This window comes from Pholis gunnellus (assembly GCF_910591455.1).
Source record: "Pholis gunnellus genome assembly, chromosome: 1".
NCBI lineage: Eukaryota > Metazoa > Chordata > Actinopteri > Perciformes > Pholidae > Pholis > Pholis gunnellus.
Window position 1 is genome coordinate 25,306,589 of NC_136528.1, and position 21,878 is coordinate 25,328,466.

Consider the following 21,878-nt stretch of genomic DNA (forward strand, 5'->3'; position numbering starts at 1 on the left):
TCATCTTTTTGCTCAAACAGAACAGAACTTTGAACAGGCAAAAAAACAAAAAAAAGACACCGCTCACTGAAGTCTTCATACAGTATACGGAGTACTGCTCTTAATGGAGCATATGGAGGCCTAGTTAGAGTTGCTAGGCTATATTGGACATTACTATTTGATGTTCAGCAGAGGGGTTTAGATGAATGGTAGCAGTAGATATATTAGCAGTAGATTCCAATGACAAATTGTAATATTGAATTATCGGCAACAAAGCACGAATAATATAAAGTTCCTGTTCCTGTAATCATTGTGGTCCAGCTGGTTATCTGCCAGAAGGGCATGTAGTCTAGATATGCCGTAATGAGAACGGAACATGGGGGGGGCAGTGTGTTTTTGTGTGTACGGCGATATATTCATACGCTGTTATTAAGGCTGGAAAAATAGACGGCAGAAATGTTGGCAGCCAAAACACAAATGTTAACATTTCGTAATAATTTCAGATGAAGAAAACCAAATCAGCCCACAGCCAGAGCTGAGTGCCAGACAGCTCAGGTGTTGAATTTGGGTGGGAGAAAAAACTGCAGGTGATGGATTTCATATTCTTCAGATTAGAGCTCCATCTTTTGATCAAGCCAAGGTTTAACCCGCACCCTGCTGGGAGAGAGCCGACATAAAATAAGCCTTTGAAAAGTACCATTAATAGGAGATGAGAGATACTCTGGAGCCAGGGCTGCTGTAGATTGACTGGAGATGAAAGAGACACCATTCTCTTTGTTAGCCAATGTCATTGAATGGGGTTTAAGGCGTGAGACCGCCACAAAACATAAGCTCTTCACCAGTGTACATCATTACCGGTGTTCAAAAGCTGCTCAGACCTCTGCTTGTGTGTGCGTTCGGCTAAGATTAGAGATTAAAACTCTATATGTCAGTCATCGTTATTATTAACACACAGACCATCATTTATATTACCGTACACTTCAGAGCCGAGCATAATGAAAATAACAGAGCTGATTAAAAACAAATAAAGAAAGTCCAAGTCACAGACACTGAGGGTAATCGAGGGAAGACGACGAGAAGTGAATAAAAGAAAAAGGCATGCTTCGTTACACTTTAGATAATTAATGTTTGGCGGGTGATGTGTGTGCTGCAGATTTTTACCTGACCAAGTAGTCATTGCGTATGAGCATCAGGTGCTGCAGTATAGAGAGGAAATGGGGCTCCGCACCGCTGTCCTTCACCATACTCTGCACAATACTGAACACATCCCCCACATCAGTGCAGAGAGTTAAGGACTTTTGAGGAAAAACTACATACTGCATTTCACATTCAAAAAGAGAAGAAGCTACTGAAATTAGAAATATTTACAAGAAACAGACACCAAATTAGATCTTAGGGTTACATGTGTCTGTTTGTAATAATGACAAGGATATTCCAGCTCGCTCTTGATGTCCTCCAGCCTGTGCGAGAACTCCATCATGTCCTCTTCTTTGTGCTCCTCGAACACCTTTAACTGAATGTCAAGGGCCTCATTCCTGATGGTTGTCAGTTGCTGCGGATGGATTAAAAAAGGTAAAAACAGGTAAAAACAGATTAAAAGAGATTAGAATGAAACAGAATAAATCTGAGAGAAAACCTTGAGACCCTCTCTGACATTGACCCCAAAAGGGAAGCATCAAGCTCAAGTGAAGACAAGGAGCTCATTCTAAAGACTATTACTAATCATGATAAACAGGTATGGGGACCAGCTCCTTGCTTTAATTTATTCGTTTCCTTGGCAGCTCCAGCAACAATGTTTACAACAGATAAATGTGTTAGGTAGATGGCATAAAAGCCTGTAAGAAGATTATTAGCCAAGGCACTAGAAACTTTATTGGATTGTGGGTGCTGTCACAGCTCAGAGGACGTGCAAACTCTCCTCTGTGTTTCATAAATTATTTGCTGGAGCAAATCTACAATATTCCACTGAGGTGGACAACTCATTTAAATATTAATACAAGGTGAGTGTGAGTTTGTAGTGCGTGTGTGTGTGTGTGTGTGTGTGTGGTTACCGGCAATATCTCTTTCAGGCCACAGCGCATAAATTCATTTCTGATGTGCAGCCTGAAGTCCAGCTCATCGGGGGATGTTACTAGTGCATTGATGAGCTGCATGCATGCAACCTGCAACATGAAGGGTACACAGAACAATGAGAGAGAGAGAGGGAGGGAGGGAGGGAGTGGGAGGGAGAACCAGAGAAAGAGATGACGGACTTCTTCTTCCAGAAGTTGATGAAAAGCATGCCGGCATGCATTCTAAATGAGTCATGTCCCTTGGAAGCAGAGGACCATAACTAATGCATGTCTATTTTCTCCAGCCACCAACTCGGTGGGGGGGCTGATTTTAATATTAATGCAACAACTGCAGACCCATACACATAAAACTAACTAACAGCCAATTTCAGGGCAAACTCGCTCTTTTGGAAGCTGTTTTTCATTCCTCTATGAGTTTGGTTTACTGCTCAGGGACCGCCGCATCCTGTGACTCTTCAACTAGCCGGGCAAACACAGACAGAGAAATCAATTATTGATCAGTAAAGCAATCCACTCATGTGTGAAAAGAGGGTATGGCTATGCTAGGGCCAAGGAAGGGTATTCAGATGTTTTCAGGTTCATTGTAAATTAAATTGCACACTTTAATTTATTTTTTTTTGTCATGGCACTCAATCTTAGTTATTACCCGTCTTTAATTATAATACAGATAGGTAAGCATTACAAAGTGTCACAAAACCCTTGTCTTGGCTGTCAAGAAAACAATGCCATTGTTATATTTAAAGATGGTAAGAAATATTCAAAATATCGCCTAAAATCCAAATAGCCTTCGGTTTCAGTGTACACACATTCATTCAAAGTCAAATCAATACGCAGAGCGTTGACACTTGCTGGAAACACTTAATCAATACCAAGAGACAAGGGAAGGGAGGAGGAGGGAGGGGGGGGGGGGGGCAAGAAAGATCACCGCAATGCTTTCCATCACTTTCCATGGGTGAAACAATATAGATGCTACAGTATGAGAGTATATGAAGTCTGTAATTTGATTCCAGCTCATCAAACATTTTAATCATTCATATCAGCATATTCAGTCATCAGCTCTCCTCACAAAAATGTAAAGACGCTCAGACTTGAAGAAAGAATTCAGGCACATTTCATGATTGATGGTCTGTTTACACTTATTGTATAAATGAATGCTTTCCCCGCGCCAAAGGCTGCCAGCCAGAGGAGACTGTGACTAAATGCAGTCCGGTAGGACAGAGAGCCTTTGGCCACACAGTATCATGGTCAGGATAACAGTATCCATGCTTTAATAATGCATGGGGCTAAAAGGAAACTGAGCTGTGTATTAGGAAGTGGAAAGTAATAACAAAGCGTCAAAGCCCTCCCTGACTATTTTCCTCCTCTGTTGCTTCCACCCTCTTAGCGTGTCCCTACGGTTTTGCACCCGTCAAAGGTAGTTACAGCAAACTGAAAGCAAACGCTGCGGATCTTAGCTACGGGGGACAAAAGAGGTATCATCATATATTTGAGTTTAACATTGGTCACTGCATGAGTGTATGAAACAACCAAAGGAGCAAAAGTTAATGTATTTGAGATCGTTTTGCTGGTGTGTGTGTGTGTGTGTGTGTGTGTGTGTGTGTGTGTGTGTGTGTGTGTGTGTGTGTGTGTGTGTGTGTGAGGTATTGGATGAATGATCACTCTCTTCACATCCCTCAGCTACCAATTAAAAATGCAGTAAAACATGCTTTAATCATGAATTACATTATTGTGACACAAACTGATGCCGTCCCCCTTTAAAGCAGCCCATGTGCAATATCTCAGTGTATGCATCAGCAGGGAGATGATACGTCTGAACAATTATGTCCATGGAGAGAGGGATTACAAGGAAAGAGAGAGCATCAGATGATTAAATGGACAATGTACATGGACATGTAAATAATTTGTCAAACCCTAAAGTTGATTAAGGGGGGGGGGGGGACTCTGAGTTTATGATATATTAAGTTGTGAGCATGAGAAAGGCAAAGCTTCTTTATCTATAGATTAGATTAGAGATTGTAAACTCGATTATAAACCAATTCCCTCCAAGGACAGTTAATAAACATTAGCCACTGAATATACGTGAACACAAAAGTTTGAGAACTACCATAATAGTCGATATATAGGTGCTTCAATGTTGCTATTATGACAGGAACACCCAGTTTGGGCTTAAAACAAGACTATAACTAAAAACGTCTTGGACAGAAAAGTCGTTATCAGACTAAAGATTTTGTGACTAAGAGACCCTTGAGCACAGAGCGGTTTGTGATATATGAAAGTAGTCAACTTCCTACAGCCTTTCTATATTTCATTTCAGAGAAATCTGAGTGAAACGACAGGGTGTCAAAAGATGTACAGTGCATGTGCTTTGCACTTACTTGTAATTGAACCGAACGGTCTCGTAGTCCCTGGACAATGGGACTGAACCTCTCCATGGCTCGCCACTCCCCTGCTGTGGTGATTGCTTCAAGGACCTTTTCCAAACTAAATGAAAACATGAAATGCATGAATGCACAATCAGAGAGAAAAAAAAGGAAGACATACGTTCATTTAAAGGGATTTTGACCGTGCGCTCTGTCCTTTTCCACTGTGCCCGAGGTTCCTTTATTGTCAATTTGACACGAGTGGATGGGCTTTTTTCCGGGGGATTTCATCACCTTCACGCTAAAACGTGACTTATGACTCGAGTAGGATCGTGATAAAACTTATAATGATCAACAACTAACATTATATATTTTCTTTGCATCCACTTGAAATCTCTCAACCTATTTTCAAATATTTTCTGCATTTTTAATCAGGCACGACTCTTGCAATACATTGCTAATATACAGTGGTATATAATGGCACCAGTTTTGTGATATGTTCTTTTGAGAGTGACAATGGGGCACTCACAACATATAGGCCTCTCTTCCACTTATTTCAAATATTTAACTCAGACATTGTGTCGGTTCAGCCTTTTGCTAATTGTTGGCAGATTTGTGCTTCACCTCCTATATTGTAGGCCCCCGCAAAGCCCTTTGATTTTAATAATGAGTAATAAATGGTAGTTATCAACCCAGTCTCGCTTTTGCAGAATTAAAAAACATTGTCTTTCAAAATGACAAAAGACATGGATATGTTGACAGAATGAATGAAGGCCGAGCATACGTGTTCTCTTCGCCCACAATGCAGATGGCTGACAGCAGCTTCACCACGTCAGTCATCATGGCAGACTGGGAGGGATCAATGGCTCTTGCCAGTAACGCAAGACTTTTCTCCTCAGCCAGGATTCGATCCAAGCCGTACTGCAGTAAACACAAACGCAAAACATGATTAACCAGATATGCTGTGCTTCTCCCCATTTTCCACAACAAGAACACAATGTGCCGTGGAACAGTAAAACCAAAATCGTACACAAGATTCATTCAAATTCAATATATTACCCATCACTCCAAATGAAGTTGGAATGATCAAACGTTTGGCCAAAGTTAGACTCGAGGTTAACAGTGATTTTAGTTCCATGTATAATGCAATGCCACTCAGAGGTCTGGCACAGCACAGAACATGATGGCCAACAGGAAATGTGATTAAATGGCAGGGAAATTATGGACCGGATTTAGATGAATTCTGCTTTGTGAGTTATACCGTATGTTGTATGCCAAAGCCAAAAAACGGAAGAAAAAACAATCCTGTAAGAACACAATCATTAAAGCTACCCTGATTGTATATGTGCACTTGTTAATACAGTAGGATGTGATAACAGCACTGTACAATGAAGAAGAGTTTCAGCAACAGTCAGAGCTGTAATTACGGCTGAACAATGAGAACACAGTTTCATTCATTGCTTGTGGTTAATAAATTCTTCTTTTACTTTTGGGAAATTAAAATGTCCGGGACAAATAATGCATTTCAATGAATTCACTCTTTGTGTCGCAATGAATTGGGCTTTTCTTTTACCAAGGAAGGCATCAAAAAGTGATGTTTTTCTCTCTTTTGAAAAACAATTACAAAGTGCTTCTGTTGACCTGGCACTAACAGAAAGCACTACTGGGCACTCAAATCAAATTGTCTGTTTGTCTGTTTGATGTGGGCTTTATACTTTTGAAGAGGCAGATTTCTCCTTGCATCCGAACAGTTGTGTAGATCAAGTAGATCAATCGTTAGCTTACTTTGTTAGAGATATCATTACTTTTCTGTTATATTCGTCATGGTACATTCCCTTATCGCACGCATTAAACTGTTCAAATAATGAACGGCTTCACAAAACCTATTTCATGACAAGAGCACAGTAATTAAACGGTGTACTTCTGTACTTGCTGAATTTCCAGAAATAAAAGAAAGATGAACTGTGACAGCCCTCTGTCAGTGCTAAAAAAAACAGAAGTTGACACAGCTGGAGAAGGATATTCTATTCAAACACACGTCTGATGTATACATTATATATATGTTATGAATTGTTTTGATATACTTTGTAAAAACCTGGCAGATCTTCTCAATGCCATTGTTTACATAGTGTAAAGTAGCGCATACAGAAGACAAAGAGTGTAAATACTGAGCAAAATGGTAATCTGTGGGTCGTAACAAAATCACGAAAATAAAATAGAAGTACAATTCAGAGTTGTATATTATAAACTAATCTATATTGGATCATTTTCTTGATACTGTTAAGTTCAAAGGGCACTTTCACAGGGTGGTATCCTTTAGTATTACATTATTACGCCATTGGTGACAGACAATAGAAAACATGCAACTGTGTGACTTGATGCAGGAAAGGCTGAAGAAGAAAAAAAGGTTGCTCTGACAGCTGGCAGAGAACACCTGTCTTCTTGGCATTGTGGGTACATCCCATCCCAAGATGCCTCTCTAGCCAGAGAAAGGTCTGGAATGACAGAGAGGCCTATGGGTAAATGCTGGCGTCTGGCGTCTGTTGAGACGCAGGATTACATGAGACCTTACAGCACACTGTGTGCCAAGGCGCCTGTATATCTGTCTCCGTTGGGTTTTAGCTCCATGTGGCAAGATTATTTTTTTTTGAGAGCAACTGTGGACTAACAGCATACAAGGAGGAAAACCAGAAGCTTTGTAAAAAAAAAAAAAAAAGATACTTCAATGGAACATATTTTTACAAACATGTGCTTAAGCCTGGGCGGTAGTTCAATACAGTTGTCTATTGACCTCGAGTGGAAACATTTTATCACAATATGATCATATTATTTTGGTAATTTGTTTGCTTAACCTAAGCAAAGTGCATGAACGAACTGTTACTAAGGTGTGTTCACACCAAACGCGTCGCGAAGAATTCGTGCCGCATTTGGTGTGAACACAACATAACGCGGCGTGAATGACGTGGAAGATGCATAGATACATATAAATAATAACAAAATACACTATGAAAGTTTCTGGGGGAAAAAACTCAACTTCCATGCTCACTGACTTTGATATATTGTACTTAAAAGTGCATTCAGGGACAGGCTAGAAATGGCAGCTTGTCTGCAGAAAGGTTATCTTGCACACATGACATGACTTAACGCTGTTACACTGTTGTTTGTTAATGTTGGTTAAAAAATCTTTGCACTACTGTTTAGTTAGTTAATTTAATATTCTATTTTCATTGTATATATTGTGCATTTTTTACATTAAATATTTTTTACTGTTATTGTATATATTGTGCATTTTTATACTCAATATTACTTTGATTGCTTACCTGTATCATAACGCTGCTGTAGCTCACAAATATCCCCTTGCGGGATAAATAAAGTATCCATCTATCTATCTATCTATCTATGACTTAAATCGGGTCGGTGAGAGATGCAAAATCAGGGTTCCCACGCTTGCCTTGAAAAAAAATTCCATGCTACCTCCTGATTTTCCAGGTACCATATTAAGTGATGATCTATAGGCCCCTGAAGCTTTCCGCCCCCATCCGCGCCCCCCTCCCCTCACACACACAACCCCCTTGGACACCTAGTGTGGTAGACCCAGGTTTACCACACAGTTAAAACACAGCTACTTACATTTGAGGATAAACTTGCATAAGAAGTTTCACTGTAGATGTCAAGGCTCCCGTGTTGGCTGGGAAATGCATGTATTTGACCCTTCTATTGAGATCGCGAGTAACGTTTCTCGGTTATTATTCCCGAAGTCCACCAATCCGAAACTATACTTTTAAAGTCAATATCACCAGGTTGCCTGCATCAAATTCCAACATCCAATATACCAGATAGGATGCCAAGAGCATGCTCTACAACATGGGATCATCCATTTATATCTACAGTAAAAGCTGTTCACATGTAAAGGGTTTTTATAAACTCATCTTAATTCTGTGCTCAATAGTTTCATTTTATTACTATTTTACACATAAATAAAATTTTCCAGGACAACTGTTTCAATTTCCATGTAAGTGTTCACTTTTGCTCAGTTTCCATGACTTTTCCAAACCTGGAAAATGAAAAAATAAATTCCATGTTTTCCATGGTTTCCAGGTACCGTGGGAACCCTGTAAATGTCCGTCTCAGTACATTTTTTGGTTTATTGCCCTGCCCTCCTTTTTAAGTCTTTTCAAAATGCCATTTTGTTTATTTTCCTTCTCAAGGTAATCTGTTCTGTGTAACACAACGGCTGTCCGTGTCCATTTATGTCCACTGACCAAACCAAGAGCTGCTATAAGGAGTCCCAGGAACGAAACTCAGACACTAAATCCATAACCAAAAGTCTATTTTTGCACGATCCTGTTGCATTTACAATGCATCTAAAAATCTGTAAAGCAAATAAACTGCTTTGTTTGAGATGCAATATCCACACACAACAAAACAACACAGAGATATAGAAACAGAGACACACTGTTGTGGGATTCATGGTTATTAATTTGTTGTGGAGTACATTATTACCACATTGAAAGAATCTGCAAATATAGTCGTTTCTCTCTCTCTTTCCTTAACTTACACTCTCTTTGTGGGGACTTTTTGCACGCCAGGAAACTTAGATCTGTGCAAATATGTCACACAGCATCATCCAGATTGCATCAGGACATTAGTAAAACTCCACCCAATTGGCTCCATATTGTTGTGAAGCTACTCTTCTTCTCCACTGGTCATAAACCCTTTGTAATTGAAATCCCAGGTGCCTAATTTGGTAATTGCATGACAACACCAGATGTCGACGTGGATGGGATTAAAATTACCCTTGGAGATCAGACTCGACTCAAAATGCAAAATATACGAAAAGTCCCGAAGGGTAAAAGGACAAAACGGAATAACATGAACGTAGGAATAGTAAAATTCTGACTTTGGTGGTAGAACACCCGCCACCACAGCTGCACCTTAAATGAGTCTATAAGAGTTCATCCAATGGCAAACACTCCCACATAAAGTTAATATTGGCTATAATGCCCACAGACACAAATAACCACTGAAAAACACGAACACAAAATCTTTAGATTAACCGAAAAAACTTGTTTTCTCTCAACAAAAGAAAATACCAGTAAAGAATGACACCCCTAGTGTTGGGCGATTAAAAGCATTAATCTAAGGTTAAACAAATTTACTGTATTACCAAAATTATGAAACTTTACCAATTGGGTCTGCTGACAAAAAAAAGATGTATTGTCATTACCTTATTGTTCATGATGGCTTTGAGACACTGGACAACTTTGTGTTGATTCTTTTTGTCGAGCTTCTCTTGCCTAGGGACACGAGAGAGTAATGAGGAGCAGTTGGTCTCTAAAGTACAGTGTGAAGACAAACTGTATGCAGGGTGTTTGAAAAGGAGTGTACATTGTCATAAACAGACACAGGACTCTGAATAAAGAACTGGAGTGAGATAGGAGAGAGTGTGTGCAAGAATACACACGAGTGAGGGAGTAAACTTACTGTTTCTTGAACAGCAACCTTTCCAAAACGTCCAGCAGCAGTCCGAGACCCTCGTGCCCGAAGCTCTGCACCCAACTGAAATAACAAACATCAAATCAATACCATAACAGTGTAAAACTGACAACTGACGGCAACACTTCCATACTCATCCGCCACTGTGGAAAGTTTTAAGAAAGAAAAAAACAAGAATTCAGTACTTTGTGCTGAGGAGAAAGCAGCAGTAGCAAACGCAGGATCGCATAGTAAGAAAATCTGCAGTGACATATTATAGACATAAGGAAACAGCAAAAGGAAAGCACATTCAAACACAGTTACTACAGTTATCTATAGAAGTTGTGTAGTCTGAAACAATACTGCATTTTTGAGGATGACCGTAACAATATTTGAGAACGTACAGATCTAATAATGGCTATTAAACACACAAACATCTTTGAAAAGGATTCCATAAATGTGACCAAGGTACATACTGAGCAGGACATTTTACAGTTGAAAAATAACTGTATCATGTATTCAGTGTTGTTTGTCCAAAGATAGAAAAACACTGATAACAAAATGTTGCTAAAGGCCTTTACACAGTGGCATTGATCTTCTGAGTGAATAAACGAAAAATGGCTAAAACAAAGAAAGAAAAAAAAATCTCAATGCAGAGTAAGGAGTTTGGGGCCAGAGGGATATGGAGGTTATACTAATATGATGCAAGTGACATTTGTGAGACGTATCATTCTCAAGGAGGTTATGCAAGTTCACACTGCTCCATCAAATATGCTATCGGAGGATTGAATTTTCAGACTGCTCTGTGTGAGAAAGTTGATTTAAAAACACATTTTACAGAGAAGGCGCCTTTGATGGATCCCAGGGACCGCTGCCTGCGATTAAAGAAGTACTATCTAAAGCTTGGGACAAACATAATGTATAGCTTTATGTTATTCATAAAAGGGCATATTTCTTTCCAGTGAAGGAGACATAGTTTGAAGAAGGCAATGCCGGGTGTGTCTACAAAGAGAATCAAACTAATTCTTATTTTACAAGAGTGCTCGTCAAAATATCAGACATTAAAAGGGATAGTTTAGGCATTTTGAAGTGGGCTTGCATGAGGTACTTATCCATAGTCAGTGTATTAGCTACAGGAAAAGGTCAGCATGCCCTGATTTTGGAGAAACTGACAAGTATAAACAGGGAAGCGAGGTAATCTACGGCTGTGGACGTGGGCGGCAGCAAAATGTATTTTAGCCACCTAAAAGAAAAGCCCACCTAAAAAATCTATCAGTTTAAGTGTACGATATATATTCTCTGGCACGATCAACATTGTCACGACATGTGAATATGTGGTGTTTATTAAGTTAACAGGGCTTTTTTTCTTGCTCAGCTTCTGTAATTGACCCTTCGCTAAGTCCCGCCCCCCGCCCCCCGCCCCCCGCCGCTGTCACAGCTACCATGGAGCCCACACTGTCACTAACGGCACTCCCTGCATGACTATTAAGCCATCAATTCTCTGGAAAAGGTGATTAAACGGTGAAAGGAAATAGTTCCTACATGAAGCTGTTAACGACAAGGTCTGCAAATTATCTTGAATAACCGGGTCATGAGTTCTGGAAAAAGACTGTCGAGTTTTTTTTAAGCAATTTATTTTTTTGCCGCTTTGATCACCCCAAGCCGAATGCCATTTAGTCCCATTCTATTTAATAGAAGGCAACCATCTTCACGACTGAGTCTTCAAAACTAGGCAGCTCACACCTAAACAATCTAGATCGATAAATAGCACTACAGGTAAGAGGAAAAAATACGTACTTTTAAATGTTGGAGTGAACTTTCCCTATAAGCTTGTTCCTTAACAATTGGAGCAGGTTAGGTTAGGATTTCTCTGGATCCACATGTTGTGAGAGAACTGTTAGAAGTTAATAATGCAGAAAATAGGGCATTCCTCTACATAAACCAAACAGTTCCTTTAGTCTTCCCAGTTGTAGTTTACAATGATTTCTAAACCTGTACTGTAAGCAGATGAAGGAATAACAGTGTGTGTGCGTGTGCGTGTGCGTGTGTGTGTGTTACATAGCATAACAGAAGCAATACGCTTTTGCCTTATGAAAACTATTCCAATTTTGAGACTTCTTGGATGCAATCAAAACAGAATGGAAAGAAAAAGAAACGGTGTTAGTATTTCTCGTCACTGAGACATCAAATGCTGGAGATCCAAAGTTTTAACCCATATGTGACGGTAGGCAATGGGACAAAGAGCAGCGACAACTTCACAAGAACAGGGAAGTTTTAACTTTGATTCTAATAAGGAGCAGAAAAAGGAACAAATAAATTGTTTAGGCAAAACCCTTTAGGGTATGCAAAAAACAAAGACAGCATGAGTGAGATTGGGAGCGACTGCACCTCCCTCCCGATTGAAACTGAATAACCTCTCTGAACATTAGCATTCAGTGTTTGTACAGTCCTAATCAACAAGCTGCATGCCTCCCAGCATCAAATCTACAGAAATCCTCAAGGTGAAATCATAAAATGGGAAGCTGTTATCTGAGCTGAATGTCTTTAAAAGGAGTACGAGGTTGTATGTAGATCATGTGTCTATGCTCGTTTTGTTTCACATAATATGTTGTTCACACCTTGAATGAACACAGGGGAAGGCTGATTTCCATTTATTTTCCACCAAAAAACAAGGAAACGCTGCACTAGTGATGCAGTCACTCAATATATGAAGAGGGTAGTTTATTCAAAGAGGCAACACAGCAAATGTGACTGCAAATGGCGTAAGGGAACGTTAATTCTTTTTCGACTGAAAAAAAGAAGACCATTGGGCCACTGCAGCAGGTAATTCAAGCTTGTGTAATCGAATTTAGCTCGCCAACTTTGCTGCTTTAAATTCTGTGACTTCACAAGGATAGCTACGGTAACTGGTGAGGTGGTTTATACAGTTTCAAAACAATTACAAAGTGCTGAAGTGTGACGTGTACAGTAGTGAGCATTACACACATGACACCGTCTCATGCACATCAGAGTTGGGAAATCATCTCGGTTTTCTGATCGCCACATGATCATTGAACTTCGGCTAATCGATTGAGACATCAGTAGGTACAGTTCTTTTGGCTTTATGTCCAAACTAAACCCTGTGAGTTAGATGTAGCAATCATCAAGGGGGAAACATGTGTAGCTTAACCAGGATGTGTTGGGTTTTAATATGGTCAACCATAGGGGCGATCAGTGCACAAACAAATAGCAACAACACTGATCTTGAAAAGCTCCCAACACGTTGATTTAGGCATATATGATAACATTAGCGAATGGTAAGGCCTGTTTTAAAATCCCCACGGCTTCAAGCTTCAGGCTGCCGCGAGGAAGCAGAGTAGGTGTACGAGTATGTATGCGACAGGGTTAAGAAAATAAGGGAGGCTGACAAATAACTGTCACTGCCGCCAATCTGATGAAGACAGGGACAGCCGCCGCCAAGGTAACTAAGTATTGAGGCTCTCATGATTGAGGAAAAAAAAGAAATCACTTCTCACTGGGCCGTGGCCATTGTGGTTATAGAGTAGGCAAGGCGAGGGTCTCGACATGAGCGTCATTGAAATGCATAACTCAGTGGCCACTGCATGCTGACTTTTCAGCAGCAGCAGCTGAGGCAGAGAGCAAAGGAAAATAACCGGTTGATCTATAGCAGGAAATATTGCACAGGAAGCCAACAAGCCTGTACTGTCAGGGTCTGCTGCAGCAATTTTTAAAGACATTTGCCTTGAAACACATGAGTGTTTTCAAAGGTTTTCAAAGGGCGTCGGGTAAGAGGCCTGGCAAATTTAGTACATCTCAGAGCCCAGAAAGGGGGCAATTTAATAGCCGTCCACAAGACCTGGAGAAAAGTCTCATCTTCACGAGCGAGAACAATCAGGCCGAGGCAATAATGTATCCAACGAATGTGTCTTCGTCATAGCCGAAGGTCAGGAAGTAGAGCGGGGATAAGACGGATAAAGCTGTGCAGACAGACACTGTGCACTTCTATTGATCTTGTACATTGCGTTAACTCGCGTAACCTTCTATTTTTATGCTGACAATGAACAGCTCAATTAAACGGCTACGACGCACGTGCTCACACCGAACGCAAGTACAGTTCCCCTGGTTTGTCCGGTGACAACGCCAATCAAGTTGTTTTTTTCTAACAGGAGGGCTACTAAAAAGACAGAGAGGCTAGTAAGAAAGAGAGAAACTGGATTACTTTGTGCAATTCTCATTTGAACAGAAGGTAAGAGGACAAAAAATTTAAATATAAAACCGCAGAGGTCTGGAAGACGTAGAAAATATATAAATATATACTTTTGCGTTAATAGCTAAATAATACATTTCCAGAGCAGTCGTGGGGACCACTGACAAATTGTCTAAGAACCAGACCGTTGATCATTCAGGCACTATGGCCTCCCTCCACCTGCACGTCAAAACGACAACCAATATGGCAGAAGTTGCCCTTGGTTCGAAAATGAGTCGGGGTCCAGCTTATAGACACCAACAGAGGCTTGTGTGTTTAATAATGTCACCTGTCATCTGTTATTCCTCATGATTAGGTTTATTATTATACTGCAAGCATCATGTGTCCATACACTAATCCAAAGCAAAATTTGAAAGAGTCATATCAATAAGGCTGCAACTTCCATAATACGGAAGTTCCTAAAATAGTAAAATTGTAGTATCCAAGTTGATGATAATAACTTTCTAAGACAGTAGTAATATTCCTTTAGTCACAAGTGCTTTGTAGTTGACATGCTGTCTGTCTAGACTCCAAAGTAATTAGTATTTAAAATTCTGTTTGCTAATCTAGCATGCTTTGGCAGCCCTTGGGTTTCATTAGTTCCTAACATCTGGCACCCCTCCCACATCCCAAATGAAAAACTTTAATCACATTCTCTGCCTCAATGTCCTCAGTGTTCGGAGCCGTGTTGTGTAACAAAAAATGATCTGAAAACACTTTCCTCAGCTTTTTTCTTTGCTAGAGAAACTGCAGCAATGATTTATGTCTGACTGCAACCTGTTAACATTGTGTTTGGTCATACAGATGACAACAAACACACACACACAGTAATCATGGTGAACCATGACCATGGGTCGCTTCAATGTTCACATAGGACACAGAGCAGATCTACACATGCTGCTTTTCCACCAGCCGTGTGGACATTTCACAAATATAGGAGTCCATTGGTGCACATTAGCCACGAAGCTAACCATAGCGCATTTGTATCATATGTTAAATATCAGTGTTGATTAAGGTGCACTGCTCCCAGTAAATATTGTCTATTCAACCAATCAGTAGTGATTGATGTCCGTGTCCTGTCAATGTCATTGCTATTTATGACATGGAAGTTACGGTAAGAGCACTTAATGTTTGTCACGTCAATCAAAGAAGAATCATTATCTAAACGAGCTCTGTACATCTAACCGATTTTCAAATCAGGTTGCATCACACACACACATACTGTAAGGGGAATCTTCACAGATGTACTTCTCTCTAATCTCAAACAAGCATACACTACAAGATTTAAAAATAACGGAGCATCACACACATACAGGATGTTATTAAGGTTATCGTGCCAGAGGGAGCAAACCACCATCTCGTGGGGAAGCAGATGTAAACAAAAAGGGAGACTGACGTGGCGCTACAACGTGCCGTAGTAATAATTGTAGCAATAGTTGAGATGGCTGGGGAGAAGCGATCAACACGGATGGACTATTCTTCGGAACGAGAGGGGAGATTGTAACTGGCAGTTGTATCATCTGTGAACGGTAACATGCTAGCTGATTTCTCCTCCGGTTGTCGTATGGGGATGAATTGGCGTTAAATTGTCCCAGAACTCCTGATGTCTGAGCCCAGCTTTTGCATCAACCTGGATATGTGTCGATCTCATCCACAATTAAAGATTAATTCACCATTCGTGGTCCTGCATACACAGCTTTGATTGGCTCCGTTTATTTTACCAAGGAAACCACCATCAGTGAGCACAACAACACAAAATTGGAGTTGAGACACTGATGGACAGTGTGATGAAATATGATTCTGCAAGCGGGTATTCATCTGCAACTGACACATATCACGCTACTTCAAATCTTCCATGTCTTTTGTGAATACTGCCTCAAATTTCAACATGGAAAATAATCCCATGTTATTGGTCAGTCTCCCAATAGGTGGATGAGATACTGTAAACTACTTTTCTTTGTTAATTACACAATGCAATAAACAGTAATTAACGCTCACTCAGGGACCGGAGGCATACTGTAATCACACCAACAACCATCAACGGGTTCAAAAGAAGCACAGCGGTACTCGACTGAGGGCTATCATCTTAGAAAGACACCAAGAAACAGAGCGAGGCAGAGAGCATTAAAAAAAAATAAGGAAAACAAATTCATCATCCCATTCCCTGGGAAACAAAAACAGTCATAAATCAAAAGAGAAAAATGAGGCGCCTTATCTGGCTAACTTCACAGCTAAGGTAGCTTGACTTCTAACGGAGTCTCAGGAGAATGCCTCCAAGGTTCCGAGGCAGGGCAGCACGGCGTTGCACTCCGCTAAAGCAATTATGAACCAGAAATTTAAAAAAATGAACTTTAAAATGTTGTCCCAAGTATAGCAAGTTAACTGACTACAAGAGGGTTCTCCAGGGACAGATGGAAGGAGGAGGAAGTCACAGTAATGCGGAACATCTGAAATAAATAGAGGTTATTGATTGACGCTGCTCTAGCAGATTGCTGCTAACAATAACAATGCTCGTAAAACGTATACATTTCTAAAATGTCGCAAAAGTTAAGGTGTTAAAATATTGTTTTTATCAAGATTTTTTTCAAATGGTTTGAAATAGTGATTTGAATTTTTTTATATATTTTTTTATAATAAAAGTTGAAATTGTAATATATATATATATATATATATATATATATATATATATATACACACACACACACACACACACACACACACATCTTTGCCAAATCGAAGGAATATTCATCAAATCGGATACTAACCATTTAAAATTATTATTATTAAAAAATCCTGACCATCTTCGCACAGTTTGTGTTAAAATTGCATCATACAAATATTCACCAAGACCACATTAATATCACTTTTGGTTGGTCAATTTGATTAAAAAAAAACCTGTACAGCCCTACATTTATGTCACAGACGATATAAAAAAAAAAGGTTTGAATTCAAATTACAGCTTTAATAACCTACCACTTAACATGAATAGGAAATATAACCTGTGGTTTATTATTTGAAGCTTTGTGTGTGCACCACATGGGTGGCGGGCATATGAGAGAATAGCAACCAAGGCATATTAACAATGTTAGAGTAAGGAAGAGACGCTAAACTGAAAAGAAAGAAATAAATACATTAATCTGGAACCTTAAACCTTAAGGTCAGCTTTAATATAAAATCAAAAACCAATTTCCACTTGTTTGTCAGATCCATTTATCAAATCCATTTAATACAATTACATCCTGTAGCCTTGCTGGTCCTGTGGGCCAGCACTGTGGCCTCGCTTCACAAAAAATGTAGCGAGAGCTAGAGCAGCGTAGGTGGGTAAGGGGGTCAGAGGAGAGCGTCACAGGACACTCTGGAGCTGCAGCGAGTACAAAATTACCTCCAAGTCTGCCCTCTCCACCAGAAGGAACCTGATGAGGGAGCCCATAAGTCTGTCAGCCTATATCTGACAAGACCTGATATTGGATTGAGGCAGTGAGTGAGAGATGTTTGCTGCCACGGTTCCAAGAAAGTGACAGTGACCAGCATCCAAAAACAGAGGCAGGCAAAATACCTTTAGCGCCAAATCAATCCCCACAACTCAGGATCGTAATGGTGCTATTAGGTAGCAATGGGTTACCGCTGTCGGCCCACTGTTTCTAGCCAAGGCAGATTTATGATCAAGCCAGACTATGTCATTATACATAAGCCTGACTGTCCATTTTATTAGTGGTGACCTCATCAAAAGTGGGTGCCTGCCGGCCACGTTTTCCTCGAGGATCACACAGGTGAGGGTCCCATAAACAGCAGTGGGTAAGCAGAGACTGTTGCTTTTCATACCACGGTTTTGTGGGAGCTCATGTAGCAAGCTATCACGTACTTTATGTATACATTATATACAGTATTATATACACGTTTGATTTGTTCAAGATGTATTAACACGGTTCCTAGAATGTTTCTAGACATTTTTACATGGTGCTGCGCTAACTGGCGCATTTATAACAAGCAACAACAGCCTTCACATAGCATTTATCAACACAATCAACAAGATAAAGCACAAAATTCCAGATGCAGATCAATTGCATCACGACAAACTTTTCTTTTTTAGCCTTAAACCAAATGGCAAGAGGTAACATAGCCACTGCTTTCTACCTGAAAAGTAACAGATTCACCACTATGAGGCAGTGCAACCGCAACGGCCGGTACAAATACTAACAGTTACTGGCGTTTTCTTTACCATCAAGCCATGTTGTTGCCCGTGTCCATTCTATCTGCAATCTTCTCATTCACCAAGCTCTTACTGTTTGTAGACCAGGCAGCAACCTCCGGTTCTACAGAGTGAAGCCAATGCGTATGTGTCTTAAAACTTACACTCTCTCCTGAGCAGCAGGGGGCGACTCCTCTGGTTGCAAAAAGAAGTCAGATTTTATGGGTCTATGAGAAAATGACTCTACTTCTCACTTGATTTATTACCTCAGTAAACATTGTAAGTGAAAGGAGTTTATGGTCTCAATCGCTAGCTTCAAGTCTTCCTCAATAATGCATGATGTTCATTTCGTACACCATGGTCCAGTTTAGAGTAAAATAGACCATAAAGTGGAGTTTGTTACTGTGATTGACAGGTCGCTGCCGCTACCAGAGCCGTACACCACGTCTCTACGTCGCTCCTCCGCATTCCAAATATGGTAACTTCCGTTCATCGCTTGCGGGAAAAAACAACACATGGCGACGGCCGTATTCCAAGATGGCGACAGCCAAATCGCCAAACTCAAGGCTTCAAAACGGCAGTCCACACACCAATGTACAACAGGGCAGATGATGCAGGCACAGAGCGAAAAATGCTAATAACAAAGAGGTGTGGATGTACATGACTTCACTTTGACACGTTTGTTTTATTATTATATGCAATTCATTGAGAGTTTTTGTCTTTATACTCAATTCTGGTCATTTTTTTTAACAATATATTTTGAACAGTTCCCGTCATAGTTAATCACTAAAATGAATTCAGTGACAGATATTACAAGAGTTATGGTCACTTATATAAATGTAATCCAACTAATGTTTCATCAAAAAAGGCAACTGACAAACACATATTACCTCATGTTTACTGTTAACAAAATGAACACTTGAGTATGTTTGCCTAATTAAAGCTCTGAAGCATATCTGTCCTTGACAGTCTTTGCACAGTTTTTCCTAATGTCATTGATTCAAATAAAAAAATAAAAAACTGAGGTTTACAAAGAAAGTGGATTCATCATCATTAAAAGCTCTGAACAATCATTTTCTCTTGGACGTCTTGATAGAGCTGGAGTGCTAATCAGGTTCTAGAAAACATAATGAAGTATCTGTACATCCATGTGTGTGCCGCCACTCGTACACTACTGTGTACAGCACAGTGGTGTGTGGGAGTGCAAATAACATGTGAAGTCAACAAGATGAGCCTGGCAGTAGGAAGGCTTTATAAGCCACGATAAGAATATGGTGTGTTCACTACGAACACCAAGCAAACTTTTTGCATGCCGCCATTACATACTAAGTCAATGACACCACACAAATAACACAAATAGGCAGACTTAAAAATATAGATTTTAAATAAATCAACTGGAGCGAGCCGCTGTGACGCTGTGTAGCGAAAGCCTATTTGTGTTGACATCCCACAGTTGTTGAATCAGAAATGGATGACAAAATATTGGGTACCCAGAGTTATGGGATAGTACGTCATATTTGTACAGCGACCATACATAACTCTATGAGTGAAAATGTATGTGTATAAACCATAGACTGTCTATGCTATAAACAATAAGGTGAATTTAGTTTATGTGGTGATGGAGCAGCTATAAACTGATCGATCCAAACTCCATCCAGAAAACTAGCATTTTAAAAGTCGTTTGCTTTTTTGTCTTGCGGACAGATCTAGAAAAGCCTTAATTCAGACGTTTTATAAATCCGTACCATTATGTGGTTATTTCTGCATCTTTTCTCATCCGTTTATTGCAATTAAAGTTAATTTGCCCATAAAACACAAGGCGAGAGTCCCGAAGATGATGCAAGACCACAGTCATCCTCAATCAGCCGTGAACAGCATGGCAGCCCTTTTTTTTTTCTTCTTACAAGAAAGGCATTGTGTGGAGTTTATCAGGGTTCATACACGTTTTACAAATACATTTCCATGACCACACATTCTGTGAAATGTCTGGGTATACATAAAAAAAAAAGAATAAAAAGGTTCCCCCGGAAATATACAGTATACCTAGATAAAATGAATAGCAAGCTATACGGTTTGATAAAAAATAAACAGTTTCCATTGTTTCCAGAATTCCATTGTGTAGCTTTAAATAAGTGGGAGGCAATAATGTTTGGAAAATAAGCAATAAATGAGTAAATTAACTTTTGATCCAGTAACACTGACACATATTAGCAGAACTTTAGAAAGCAGCAGTGTCAGTGAAGAACTAACTAACTTTTGCAATACAAACTTTGGGAATTTTAAACCAGCTCCCCCTCCTATTTCCCATTAACATGGAATATTAAAAGAAGAGCAGTTTCCATGTTTGAATCACCCAAATAAATTCTCACAGTATATTTTTTCCATTTCTGCAAGCTTCTCATCAATCTGCTTTTCAATCTCGAGCAGAGAGGATTTCTTTTCTTTCGCAGCTTGGCAGAAAGCGTTGGCTTTGGTGATCAAGGTCAGTTTGCGTGTTGCTTGTGATTTCTCAGCGTATTCATCCACTGATTTGCAAATGTATCTGTCTTAGCACTCTTCCTGCTCATCTGTGAGGGCCTCTTTTTTCAGGTCAACATCTTGCTGCTCCCCTCTCCCTCTTTCTCATCTGTTCCTCCAGGTAGCCACAGTATGTCTGCCTCCTGGCTCCTGCAGCTAAACGTATAGCAGCTTATTGGTGATCTCTGCTTTGGTTATGCTCCCAACAGATCTGACATGGTCAACAGTGAGCCTCTGAGCCACTGGGAGGCTTATCCTTCCGTCAATTCTTAGTGGATGGTCAAGAGTCCAGTCAAATCTTGATCTCCAGTCCCTTGTTTTTTAGGGGGACCAGAGTTTGTTCAGGGTAGCAGAAAGTGTCCTCACGTTGGTACCCACGGTAAAAAAAAAAAAAGCCAATGATGGGGGTAAGAGCTGATTCACAACATTTAACTTTTAGCACTGCCTCTCCCATGGTCGAAATGGAAATGTATCTTTCTCGAGCCGTAAACTTGTCCAAACATTAATAAATCTGCACTTTCCTGGCAGAGCACACATTTATATTTCTCTGGCATACAAGCTGCAACTCAAGTCGGCGTGGAAAGTGCGTAACCTCACAACCTCATCCACTGCAATGTTAAATTGGTCAACTAAAACAGTAAAAAGATTTTCATAGAGCCAAATATACTGTATATATTTGTGAAACAAAGTTATTTTATTTATTCGTTTTCCCAAAGCTTATTCAGGCCTAGAAAAAACTATTTTAAAATTTCATACAAACCCTGTATTGAACAGAAAAGTATCTGTGATATTTAGTTCGTGAAAATGGCTTGCTGGGATCAAATACATCATATATCTGTGTGTATGGTGGTGGTAAAGTGTTCAAAAGTCAGCGAAGACTAAATGTTTGAGCTTACATTGACCGCCTTTAAAGTGGCTCTGGCAGAGTAAATGATAATAAGAAAAACAAACTTGCAAATCCCCGACCTCAGACAGAGAGAGCCCAAAGCAACAATCTAAATCTAAGAGAGGGAGACAACCAAGACAAGACTGCCAGGGAT

At 39.9% G+C, this 21,878-nt stretch overlaps 1 protein-coding gene across 1 annotated transcript in view; it reads right to left on the reverse strand.

Moving 5' to 3' along the window:
* The window catches only part of LOC306698626 (protein diaphanous homolog 3-like), a 146,876-nt gene that overhangs the window by 110,784 nt on the left and 14,214 nt on the right, over positions 1 to 21,878 (reverse strand). The window contains exons 6-12 of the mRNA XM_079163020.1: positions 9,896 to 9,970; positions 9,639 to 9,708; positions 5,196 to 5,332; positions 4,427 to 4,532; positions 2,031 to 2,141; positions 1,413 to 1,531; positions 1,141 to 1,257 (exon numbers count right to left, since the gene is read on the reverse strand). Coding sequence (XP_079019146.1) covers positions 1,141 to 1,257; positions 1,413 to 1,531; positions 2,031 to 2,141; positions 4,427 to 4,532; positions 5,196 to 5,332; positions 9,639 to 9,708; positions 9,896 to 9,970 — 735 coding nt within the window. The remainder of the gene's footprint in view (positions 1 to 1,140; positions 1,258 to 1,412; positions 1,532 to 2,030; positions 2,142 to 4,426; positions 4,533 to 5,195; positions 5,333 to 9,638; positions 9,709 to 9,895; positions 9,971 to 21,878) is intronic.